At 38.1% G+C, this 13,236-nt stretch overlaps 1 protein-coding gene across 1 annotated transcript in view; it reads right to left on the bottom strand.

Moving 5' to 3' along the window:
* LOC129041630 (uncharacterized) overlaps positions 1-13,236 on the bottom strand; it is a 118,886-nt gene that overhangs the window by 24,806 nt on the left and 80,844 nt on the right. The window contains exon 2 of the mRNA XM_054497084.1: positions 8,821-8,999. Within this exon, the coding sequence (XP_054353059.1) occupies positions 8,821-8,964 (144 nt within the window). The 5' untranslated portion in view covers positions 8,965-8,999. The remainder of the gene's footprint in view (positions 1-8,820; positions 9,000-13,236) is intronic.

Raw genomic sequence — 13,236 nt, 5'->3', positions numbered from 1 at the left:
GAATAATGCCTTAAAAATTAGAAACACCATTAGAATTAGATTCAGAACAGAAAAAGTTTGCACAACTTTTTGTTTTCTCTGAGGAATGGATGAAGAAAACATTGGGGGGGAAGTGAAGAACGGAGGCGCGCAAGCAAAAACAAGAACCAGAATGAGGAACGAAAATAGAAGAGGAAGTAAGTAGAGGAGAAAGAGCCACATGAGAAGCCTGGAGTGTCTACATGAATGAGGCGGATGGGTAGAACTCCATTCAGAGGACACTGAATGTGAAGTTCATCTGTTTTAACTGGTGTGATTTACTTGACATAAGTGACAGCCCGAAACGGAAATAATAATCATCTGTCAAACAATTCGTTTGACTGTTTCTTGACTGTCCTGCATGTTGTTTTCTTTTTTTAATCTAACCTGCCTGTTTCCTTGACCAGTCAAGTCAAAACAGACAACCCAATGTGTACATGTTAACACACGCTCTCTCTTGAGTTAATGGCTCAGAAGTCTGAGTCATTGCCCTGAGAACCCCAGATTCTAACTATTCTCTTCTTCTAAATTAGAATGGGATGGCCTCTGTTTATATTTTCATTAAATAGAACCACATGATTGCAACCTTGCCGCTGGGGGTTGTTAGCAGAGAATTTATTAGCCTGAGCCAGTATCCTTAACTGCAGGGCTGCTTTGGCTGCTGGAGTACACCCTTGATTTGCTATTTTTCCTCAAGAGTTCCACTTTAGTGGGTTTCTCCTAGGGGCCTGTGTCTGTATATTGAAGGAGAAAAGAAAAATGAGTATGCCTTTACATGATCCAGCTGTCTCTGCTACTCCAACCCTCTCTGCTACATTATCAGAGCTTTCCACGTGAAGTCTGAAGTCCCCACAAAGGAAAAATAAAAGATTCGCTTTCACTTATCCTGTGAAAATATAATGGACATATTCCTGGGAAGTGGCAGTGGCTTACTAGGTCTCTGGTCCTTTTTCACATGTAATAATCAAGTTAGAAATTTTCTTAAGGTGTCTTCTTTTTACTCAAAAGGTTGTCTCCTCTGAACTCTCATACACCCTTTGCGGCCCAGACTAGATGCCACCACCTCCATGATGTTCTCCTTAATTCTTCCCATCCCATCTGAAAATCCACACTTTTTGGATTTGTGTTTCCCTTCTCTGTGTCCTTAGACTCCACTTCTCCATTCCCTCCTTTGTATCATGCTGATGTCATCTACAAATGTGTCAGCTCCCTGATGCTAGTAATTACGTTTTAACCATCATCATGTTTCTAATAGAGTAATGAATGTTAACTCAAAATGAACTGGCAGAAGGCTAATAGGAAAAACCTGAGGATGAGGCGAGGGGAAAGGAGGGAGGGGTTATTGGTAGCTGAAAAGAATGTAGAGGGAAAAAGAGGAAAAGACAAGATTGTTCGGTATTATCATGGAAGAGGGTATAGGGTAGTGGGAGGAGCTTGCAGGATAAGACAAGGGGAAGCTCAGAAGGAGGATCACTAAGATGAAGACAGAACAGAAAGTGGTCAGAAGTCAGTGAAGGGCTGCAGTTGGAGTAAATGCTGCCGTAATGGTGTGGACAGTAGTTCCTTCCTTGTGGGAAGGCGAGGAAGGTGAGGAGGGCAGGGAAGAGCAATCATCTCATCCCAGGCTACCTCTCCTTTCCATTTCTTCCAGAAGTATGCCTTGTTCCCCAGGCTTACCAGCCTCTGTGACACCTCGTTATTCTGTCACCAGTCCTCATGCAGAGGTTTAAGCCTATTCTTCTCTCCATAGCTCCAGCACCAGAGGAATTCTGAGATTAAATTCCCTGAGTCTGCTCCGTCTTTCAGGTGTAAATAAAACATGATTGTCCTTAGATTACAAAAGTGTACAGTTAACATGTATGTATGGTCTTCTTTTTCATCTATGTTTATATACATATATATATACATACACACATGTACATACAGGGGTGAGATTTTTGACTTTCTATATCCCTTCTATAATCAGGTAATCAAATTCATTATGAAACCTCAGAAAGGATGTTGAGTCTTCAATAACACTAGGAAGGAAGATGTGCTGTTCAGAAGCAAGAAGTGTTGACAGTGTAAACAACAGGCCAATCCCTGGAGTCCTAGGAAGAAAATAAAAAGATAATAAAGATCAGCCTGTACCAAGAAATTGTCTTTGAGGGTTTATATAGAATAAAAGGTCTTCCCATCCTAAAGGAGCCATCCCTTGATCCCAACCCTCAGTAGTCTCTGTTCTTACTACTTCATTGCCTCCTAACCTCCCAACCACTTTCCCAAAATGGGAACCACAACATGAAATTTGGATTGTGAGTAGTCCCTGATCCTCTTGCTGACAAGGTTTAGGAAGGAGACAGGGAGGATCTGTGATTCTGTTCTTTCAGTAGAAGGTGAAAGTAGTTTTTTAAGATATTTCATAGGCATTATCTTATCTGAGCCTTGCAACAATAACCCAATGAAGACAAAAAGCAACTTTTATAATCTGCCCTTCTCCATTCAGTTAAAGAAACTCAGAGCTAAAAAGAGTTCTGAGAATTTTCTAAAATCACTCAACTAGTGAGGAGTCAGCTTGGCCTTCTACTACCAAAGGTAGTGATGCTTTCACCACCTCTTCCTACTTCTTGGTTCACTGATGATGGTTCTATGCTATTAAGATGGAAACTATTTATTGGGTACATTATGGGTCCAACAGGCTTTTGTGAACTGGTCTGACCTGGGGAAGTAACCATCAAGCATGACTTTGTTTCATTGGAAAAATTTGTTCTGGGTTCTAAACAGCTGATTTACATACAATATTTTAGTACACAGCTCATTTTAAATTGAGGACTGCCTGTACTAAGCTTCTAACTTCTAAGGATAGAAAGATAGTCCCTTTTATTTTTCCTGTTCTGCTTTTGGAAACTACCAACAAGGGTGCCAATTAGCACCAGATGGGACAGGGACTGTGTGATGTGGAACTCCGACCACTGGGAACTGGAACAAGTCCACTAATGTATTAAGCAATCGAAGAGTCAGAAGTTGGGCAGGCTTCAAATTTGGCACAATGTAAAGTTCGGATCTGTAAAGGCCCAGCTTTATACACAGAATCTGTCCCTTCTCCACTCACTGCCTATGAAGACTAGCAAGGGGAATGGGAATTTAGAACTCTAATACCTTCAAGCCTGTAGACTTTTATCTGCATATTGCCTTTCACTCTGTGTCTTTTCTCCATTTTGAACTTGAGTAAATCTTTATGGAATAATTAAGAGGAGGTATAAATGCTTGTTTATCTTGGAAACTTGGATTTTAAGTCTATAATTCTTACTTAGCTGCCTTTACTTTCTGGATATCTTGATTTTTTAAATTATAACTTTGCATATGTCCAAAGTCAAAGTTAAGAGTAGAAATGAAACATCAGGTTAACTCAAACTCAAAGGTAATTGAGATTTAAATGGTATGTGTTTACTAAAAACATAGATAAGTGAAGAACATGGGAATTTCTATCAATATTATTCAGATAAATGTCTATTTTCTTCTCCTCGTTTAGCCAGCCACGTGCCTTCAATGCAAATTTAGCTTGCTGAGTTTTGTCACTTACCACTCATGCTGTAATACATTAGCTTTCCCAGGCAGTGATCTAAATCACCTTGGAGACAGTTGAACACAAGATAAATTGAACGCAGTTTTGCCTCAGCTTCTTCATACAGCCTGTATTTAATAGAAAAGAAGTTAGGTTTTGCCTATAAAATTAGTGTCTTAGATCTGAGCACTACTTTCCAAATTTTTTTCTTATTATGGCACATACGGAAAATGATATTATTTAGTAGTGCTCACTGGTCTAAACAGATAGATAAGGTAGCTCATGGCTAGGGGAAAGTGACTGAGGGCTGGAGGTACCCCAGATTCTCCCCAGCCAAAATAGGGCTGGGGGATCAATACCTCAACACACCTGGATTAGTAGCACAATGTGTTCACATCTACCACTGGGAACACCAGATTGGAAGCTCTGTAGTAAAAGATATTTAAGGACTGTTTGGAGATTCTATGACTTCTTTATAGTATAATTTACTGGGACTTGACCACTGATGTGTGATTTCGGTATTATGGTTCAAAACCTTCTAAATCATAAACTGATCCCAGAATGTTTGACTCTTGGTTAACAGCATGGAAAGGTCCCTAATGCTGGGATGACCAACTGTCCCAATTTGACCAAGAATGAGGGGTTTCCCATGACATGAGACTGTCAGTACTAAAACCAGGGCAGTCCTGTATAAACCAGGGCAGTTATCTCCTACCTACGCTGTATTAAAATCCTTTATTAAGGAAACAAAGAAAAGAGAATCCAGGGTTTCTTCTTTCAGGGCTTGATGTTTGTTGTAGTCTTTCTTCCCCGGCCATTGGAACCAGAGGCAGCACCCCTGTGAATTGGTCGTAGAGTCCAGGTCATCTATGGTTTAAAAAGCAGAAGGCTATGATTTTTCTTATAAAATGTTTTCCTTTGTAGAGTTGTTTTTCCCAGTTCCAAGAGGAAATAGTGGGCTGAAATCAAGAGGCATGACTGGATGACTAGTACTAAGCAAATGATTCGTGCAAAGATTTCATTGGAAACATTCAGACTCATAACAATAGTAGTTCTGACATGACTACCTCTTGCCTGAGAAACTCATAAACATGGCCTCTAGGCTATACTTTTTTTTCAGCAGCTGCTGGTTCTTTAATTTAATTATAAGTTACAAGTAAGCTTCTTAAAGAGGCAATGTGTGTACCAAACAGTGTTCAGAGGACACTCTGTTCACAAATTTTATGACAGTCAGCACTGTTGGAATTACATGTTCTAATATGAGATGGGTGGACTGGTGTGGGAGAAATAAGAGCCACCATTCTCCGCCTCCCCCACCCAGACTTAAACCAAAATTGTTTTTGAGGTTCAAAAATATTCACATGACAGCTTTCTATGTTTGGCTGGAGCAGATTAAACTGCAATGCCAAGAAAATGGTTCCCTCTATCTTTGATTCTAATACAGATGTCACATGACCTGAGAGGTGCTTCAGTGCTGGGTCCTCCCTCTCACGCAGAGCTCCTGTTTCATTGTGAACATTTATTATGCACTTACTTATGTGCATAGAACTAGGCTTTGCACTGAATGAGAAGTGCATAAGGTAACAATCTTTGCCCTCAGTGTACCCACCATGTCTTGAGGGAAAAGCCATCAAAGCAAGTAAGTAATTTTTACACAAAGCAGAATAAAAGAATAAAAATGTAAAAACATAAAAAAGGAAGAAATGGCATGTGAGCTGGTGGTATTTGGCAGGGTTAGCCATGTCAGTGAAAGGGGTGAAATTTGAAGTTCTAGAAACACACAACAGGAAGTTATTTTCTCTTGCCATTACCCACCAAGACTAACATACTCTTGCTTCTCTGAGATCCATGTCACACAGAAGCTCTCTTTTCTGAATGAACGTTGACTTTGAAGTTAGACAGATTTGAGTTTGAATTCCACCTCTGTCAGGCATGAACTGTGTGACTCTGGGAAAATTAGTGTCTCTAAATTGATTTTCTATGTTATAAAAGAGAATAACCAAAACCAGCTTTATAAATGTAGAAGAGGTAAGATATGTAAAATTAACCTCATACAGATCTTCTACAAATTGGGCAATTTATGAGAGAGAGGGAGAACTACATGTAGTGGGAAGACTTGTACTGTACTCTCTCACGGTATATAATATAGCCCCCAGCTCTTTCATTATTAGAGAAACCAATAATACATTTTAAACTTATGGTAAATTAGGTTCATTAGAATCTCAGATTCTAAGAATGAAATCCTTAGAATTGAATTAGACTCATTGTTTTCGTATTAATGTCATTTTCTACAGGAGATGGTGGAGTTAAAGATGCATGAAGGAAGGAAGGGAGAAGATGTGTAAGTATGTGGACAGCCAAAATCTGACAAAAAAGAATGAATATAGTTCAGAAGAAAATGCATGTTTCATGTCCTATCTTCCAGTAAAAACTAGTACATATTTCTCTTTTACATGTGTTTTATTATATCTTTGGTTACTGATATTTGGTCAAATGTAAACAAAATACTCATTGGATATACCAAGCATCACTTACAAAGATGCAGCTTTATTCTTGTGGAGAAATTGTTGGAGGGAATTGCAATATGGTTTTGCAATGTGCGTAACATTTTGGCACATACTAGTGATAATTTGCAATGATTTTTCCCCTTCATGAATATATTCAAGATATTAATTTGAGACTCTAATATGAGGAGACCAACTTAGGTAACCCAGTGGTTCAGGGTTAGCAGGTTGGATGTGATTATCTCCAAAAGTCAACTCCCCTCTCCCGCCTCCTTTAGCCATCTTTTCCACTGCTTATTTCTTCTTACCATTACTAATATTTTTTTCCTAATACCTATTTCAGCCTTTCTTCCTCAATAACTAGCTGTCTTCAATAAAGGAAAAAAACCACACTCCCTTTTAAACTACAAAGATAGTATTTTTCCCCACTTTTAGACTTAAATAAGAAGAGGAGCCATACAAGGAGTAGAGCTTGGTAGAGGACAGAAGAGGTGGAGAGGAAGAAAAGAGAAGGGCAAGCATGGTCTCTGTTTCCCTCCTTTTCTTGGCCCACATACTATTTTCTCCTCCAAGTCCCTGACTAATTACAAATTCACTGTGGGAGGCTGTTGTGCTTTCCACCTGGTTTCCATTGCATGGGAAGATCAGTGCCCAAAACACATTTCAGTGCCTGACATGGAAATGCCAAGTTGAGACACCCTACTGAGCAATATTGATAGATAAGCAGCAAGTCACATCTCTATAAAGTCATTTTTTTTAAATATCTACATCAATTTCCTTTTGCTAGATGAGTCAAATGCTTACAACTCTTGTTCTGTCATAGTTGGCAGAGTAACACTGCATTTTTTTTTTTCTGGTTAAGAATTCTGTGATCTTCAGCAAATTTGCTTGTTCTATCACTGGCTCCATTTCTTTGGGATTTTTCTCAAAATTATCCCAATGTTCACTGCCCTCAGTTTCAATGTTGGGTACAATAGATCTATTATTTTTATGCAATGCTAAAATTTCTTTTTAAAAACCTCTGGGAAATTAAATACTGAATACATCAAATGTGTAGAGAAGGTAACCTACATCCATTCACTCATTTGTTTATTCATTTAGACAACAATATTTAGTCAGCTCCTACTATGTAACCAGCACTGTATGGGCAGTGGGGATACAGCAATGAAGAAAAAGAAAAAAAAAATTAAAAGACAAAATCCTCTGTATCATGAATGTTACGATAAATATTCTGTGACAAGAGAGACAAAATACATAACATAATAAACAATTGTATTACATAATATTTCAGAGAAAAATACTTAGGATAACAGAGATGAAAGGTGCTGGATGACAAGAGTATGATTTTATACAGAATGATCATGGGTATCTGAGAAGGTGACATTGAGGAAAGAATTAAAAGAGGTTAAAGAGCAAACCAAATGGATAGAAAGGAATACTACTACAGGCAAAGACCCTAAAGTGGAACATGGTTATGAGATGATACCAGGTGCACTGGCTGACCATATTATCTTGGGCTGTATGGAGTCAGAAACATGATTTTACCATAGCACTTGAAAATCAAGCTAATAAAACATGTTCAAATAAAATATTACTCTATTTCCTTCGTGTTAGGCTCAGAAAAATTTTACACTAAGTGAGATCAGCGTTCCCTCCTTTCAGTCTTATCCGTTGGTACTATAAAACACTGTAAACAATATAACTACAGAGCAAGTGTTATCATTGTTCAAAAACATGAATGTTGTTTTCCATTGTAATATAATGAATACACACTGAGTTGTTTGCTTTTGGAAAAAAGTAAATGTTGGAATACATTCTATAAACATGGTTTAAGTTATGTTATAAAGTTACATTTTATAGGCAGTTTTACTGGTCTTATAGCCATCAGCCAAAAGTCTCAGGTGCTTAGGTCGGTGGAAAAATAAGCTACTGTCTGTAGAGTTTTCAATAAAACAGTCAAAAAAGAGGTTGATGTTAAAGAAAAACTAACATAGAAACTAATATTATTTTAGAGATCCATTTTTTTCTGTTTTACTTTATATTATTCACATTAAAATACTTTATAGGTTTATTTCTCTCAAAGGATTTAGGTTTTTTCCAAAACGTCAACTCAGTCTTCAAAGCTGGGTTTAAATTAAGATTGAGAAAAATATTTTTTAAACTCTTGTAATTTCTAATTATTTTTAATCATGTCTTTGACATTTTCTTATCTATATTTTAAAAAAACTCAATTCATCCACCTAACAAAAAACTACTTGTACCCAAAAGCTATTGAAATAAAATTTTCTTAAAAAAATCTCAAAAAAGACATTAATGATAGCAGAAAGGGACTCTTGAATCACCAACAGAAGGAAAACTTACATTTTCAAAGGATGCTACAAGTAAAGCTGATATAGTCATCTTTTTCCAAAACATAGTAGGAGAATAAATTGCAAATAATTAAATTGGGTTTCTAGGCTGAATGATAACTTTTGAGAGCTGACATCTGATCACTGAGCTCACCTATTCAAATAAATGTAGTATTAGTTGGTCTGTTTTTCTTTCATTATATTTAAAGCTAGGAAAATCTAGATGGAATAACCAGTCTCTCTCACTGACAACTTTGTATTTTTCTGCTGCAAAGGAGCTCAATTTTCTTTACTCATTTTTTCTGTGCTTAAACAAACTTTAAATAAGCTTTATAGTTTTAAACATTTATGTACACACACCTTTATACACATAACCCAAAAGAAGACAAAGTTAAATTTTAGTAACCTGAAGTCCTTCATTGAAGCCAACATGGAATGCCTCCTTCTTCTCCCACAGCAATGTCACGAGGAGAATGACAGCCTCCACACAATCTGTCCCAGAAGTCTTCTCATCCCTCCACTTCATGAGCCTTACTCCTCTGAGTACCATGTTCTTAAAGTTTCACAAGGGAGCTGGCTCATTTGCTGAAGGAAATCCACACAAGCATGACATTAGCATGTCACTTTTAACATGATAATCCTCACTAGGGCTTCTCTGGGACAATTACCAAAATGTTCTCAGAGAATAAAGCAGGAAGAGCATGAGAGCAGATTGGAGAGTGTGATTACTGAACCAGTAAAATCATGCTAGAGAAAGAAGACCAAAGAGAAAAGGGCATATCAACAGCAAACACTCTCATTCACTTAGACCAATCATCATGGAGGCTGAAGGACTTTCTAGGTTTGGTCTCAAAGAAGACTGGAGAAATTAAGGCTGGTAGGCACCTGTTTTGGCTAACTAGATACAAACTTGTAAAAAACGTTAAACCAGGAAAAAAAAAAAAAATGAGTCTTCCTCCACTGCAACCCCAGGCCGCATTCACAGAAATAACTACTGTTCACTATAACAGTAGCTACATTTATAGAATATTGGTATTCTATGCCTATACAAAGAGGACATGTGTTTGTGTGTGTAAAACATACAAGATACATAAATAAATATATATAATTAATGTATATGGGTTCCTATATATTCATCTGCTGTCTATCTCTCTATCTATCTATCTATCTATCTATCTATAGATGTGAAGTATACCCATACTACCCATTCTGGTGTTATTCTAAAATGACCATCTCAGAGTTTGTACACATTCTTCTGTGAATTATCTGTATTGCACTGGGAGGATTGATGGAGAGGGAAAAGGCATCTAAGATAAGAGCAAATACAGAATTGGGTTTTTCTCCCTTGGGAAGGGGCTAAAGAAATTAATATCGAGAAAATTTCAGAGGATATGATTTCTTAAGAGATAGAAAGTAAAAGCATATATCAGGGGAGAGGAGGAAAACTAACATCTGTGGCTTAGAAATGAAATTGTGGCCTTTGCTGATCTCTCTACTGCTCAGGATGCAGGCACATCACCAAAGACAAGAGAGCCAGACTTCCAGGAGTGAAACAACAGAAAACAACCAGTGGCTCACCGTGACACTGGAAATGGCTGTGAAGAACGCAGAATGCTGAGAGTCAACTGTCCAATGGATGAACATGAGAAAGAACTAAGACAACCCCTCGATTCCCTAAATATGCCAAAAGAAAGCCTCCCTTGGGGAATGGCTGATGCTTGGAATATAGATGGCATGTATAATTATTTAGTTTACAAATTGGGGTCAGTTTGACATTATATGATAAGCTGTAAGGAGAAGAAATCTTCTTACCTCTCTACATTCCTAATTTGGCTACAAATGTGGTGTGCTGCAGGCAAGTCACATTGGCACATGACAGCAGACTGTTAAATTCTCAGAAATTTTGTAAACCAGTTGTTAAACACAGGCATCATTAAAAATTAAAGTATATAAACTTTCAAATGAATAAATTTTATCAAAAACAAAAATATATTTTTCAAAACTCAACACTTCCTAATTATTATCATTTTACTATCATCTATGCTCTTGAAGTTATTTTTATCTGTTCTATGGGCATAATGGAAACAATATGTCCAGCTCACTTTCCAACTTTTCCTTTAGTTGCATCACACTGATAGCTTGAGATCAGCTAAGGTGGAGGTATTAATATCACAAAAATTGGCAAACACTACAAATCAGGACTTCATTTGTTTTGTTGACTGTCTACACCACTAGTTCTCAACCAAGGTGACATTTGCCCCTCCAATGCCTAACATTTGGCAATGTCTCGATAAATTTTTGGTTCTTCCAACTGGGGATTACTACTAGTATCTAGTGGGTAGAGACCATGGATGATGCTAAATACCCTATAATTCACAGGACAACTGTATTAGTCTGTTCTCACATTGCTAATAAAGACATAACTGAGACTGGGTTATTTATAAAGGAAAGAGGCTTAATTGATTCACCGTTTCACATGGCTGGGAGACCTCACAATCGTGGAAGAAGGTGAGTGAGGAGCAAAGTCACACCTTACATGGCTGCAGGCAAGGCAGCGTGTGCAGGGGAACTCCCATTTATAAAACCATCAGATCTCATGAGACTTATTCCCTACCACGAGCACAGTATGGGGGAAACTGCCCTTACGATTCAATTATCTCCATCTGGCCCTGCCCTTGACACATGGGGATTATTACAATTCAAGGTGAGATTTGGGTGGGAACACAGACAGACCATATCAACAACCTCCCATAACAAAGAATTATTCAGCCTCAAGTGGCAGTAGTGCTAAGGTTGAGAAACCCTGGTCTAGACCTAATAAAGTGATATGAAAAATATTAATAGTGCAGATTAAAGTATCATATCTGTACTGGTTACATTGGCCTATGTCTGCCCTCCTTTCCTATCATCACAGACAACTTTAGCTAGCCTTCTGTTTTCAGAATTTTCCAGGCAAAGGCAGGTATAACTTCCTCAATTCTCAAATATCCCCAAGCCCAACGGAACCCATCTCAGATGCTCTGGAGTGATCTCTCACCATGCTTCACTCCTGTACTGCAATAGTATCTGACCCATGACTCCATCTGTTGCTCTTGGGGCCCTTTCTGACTTACTTGGTGGAGGGAGCAATGTTAACATTCTCTTCTTCTATGAATTACCTCCAAATACAGCCTCCTCTAATTAAATTTCTATCTTCTAGCTTCTATTGTATATTCTGGAATTAGCTAGTAGGATATGGGTCTCAGGACTAGCTTTGCTATCTCATGGTAAATCTTGAAAGTTTATGTTAAGAGTGTACATACTTAGAACTCACTGCTTTCAGCTTTGAGGCTTCCACTGAAACTTTAAATAACAGAGAAATTCCAAGGCAACAACCTATTATATATACTTGAAGAGTCCCATTGCAGGAGCTGGACAAAAGCAGGCTCTATTTATAGAAAACCATTGATCAAAACTGAAACGAGTCTGATGTTCACTGTGAAACTATATAGTGGACCACAAACAGGGCCTCTAAGGTTGTGCAACTCCACCTGGGAGTGGCTGATGGGGTTCAAACTCTTCAAAGTTCCAAAGGGATTCTCTGGCCTTTAGTATTTGGACAGAAGGACACTGTGCAGATAGAAGGCCCACGGATAGAAACCAACTAGGCATTGTGGGTTGAGTTCACTTACTGGAAAATTTAGGCAAACAGATTCAGTGATTCTAACAGGCCAATCAATCATCCACAAGAGTAAGAACTTCACACTGGCAGAGGCTAAGTCTGGATGACCTGTTCCATGTGGTCACCTCCCCTTGCCTTCTCCCATGCATTGTCATGGAGCTCCAATAAGAGCTTCATGCTCCATCCACCTCAGTCCACACAGAGGTCTCTAACAGCCAAATGTTAGTTTTCTTTGAAGAACCTTAAAAAATGGCTATTTGCACAAGCTTCTTAAAGTCTAACAAAATCTAATAATTGAAATAGTAGAGAATAAAGTGAGTGGATTCGAAAAATCTGCATCCACCAAAAAAGAAATTCCATGAGTCAATAATCTGAGAAAATGAAAACCAGAACTAAACAAGTAAACATGTTCTTCTTCCTTGTATCCAAAATTTAAGTAGATTGTCACTTTCTTCCAGAAGGCACTTCACATAGTAGCCTTTGGTAACTGCTGACTTTACAGAGAGATTTATTGGAGGTAGGAAAGCTGTAGTCACTGCCTTGCCAAAGCAGTAAACATAAGGGATTTACTTTCCATAACAATTTACTTTTATATTTTTAAAAATACTTCAGGAAGAATGTACATTCAAAGAATATTTCATGGAAATGAGTACAAGACGCTAATTATAAGTTTGGGAACTTAAAAGATACCACATATTAAACACAAAATTACTGTCAAAAATTGTCCTACATGGTGGAACTGTATAACCATAAGTCATTGTAAGTTAAAAACTACCTTATTCCTTGCTACGATAACCAACAGGGACTCAACAGACATATAAATTTCTTCTTATATGGTGATTACCTAACTGTCACTCCTTTGCCTTCCTCTGAAGGTGTAAAAAAAACAAGGCCAGGCGCGGTGGCTCACACCTGTAATCCCAGCACTTTGGGAGGCCGAGGCGGGCAGATCGCGAGGTCAGGAGATAGAGATCATCCTGGCTAACACAGTGAAACTCCGTCTCTACTAAAAATACAAAAAATTAGCCGGGCGTGGTGGCGGGCGCCTGTAGTCCCAGCTACTCGGGAGGCTGAGGCAGGAGAATGACAAATAAGTTTTTATCAGAGTTATTCCAAAGTGGAATTAATATGGAATATTATTGAGCAATAAAAAGGAACGAA

Source organism: Pongo pygmaeus, chromosome 1 (assembly GCF_028885625.2).
Source record: "Pongo pygmaeus isolate AG05252 chromosome 1, NHGRI_mPonPyg2-v2.0_pri, whole genome shotgun sequence".
Classification (NCBI taxonomy): domain Eukaryota; kingdom Metazoa; phylum Chordata; class Mammalia; order Primates; family Hominidae; genus Pongo; species Pongo pygmaeus.
The sequence above is the reverse complement of the archived record's forward strand: the minus strand, read 5'-3'. Positions and strand labels throughout refer to the sequence as shown.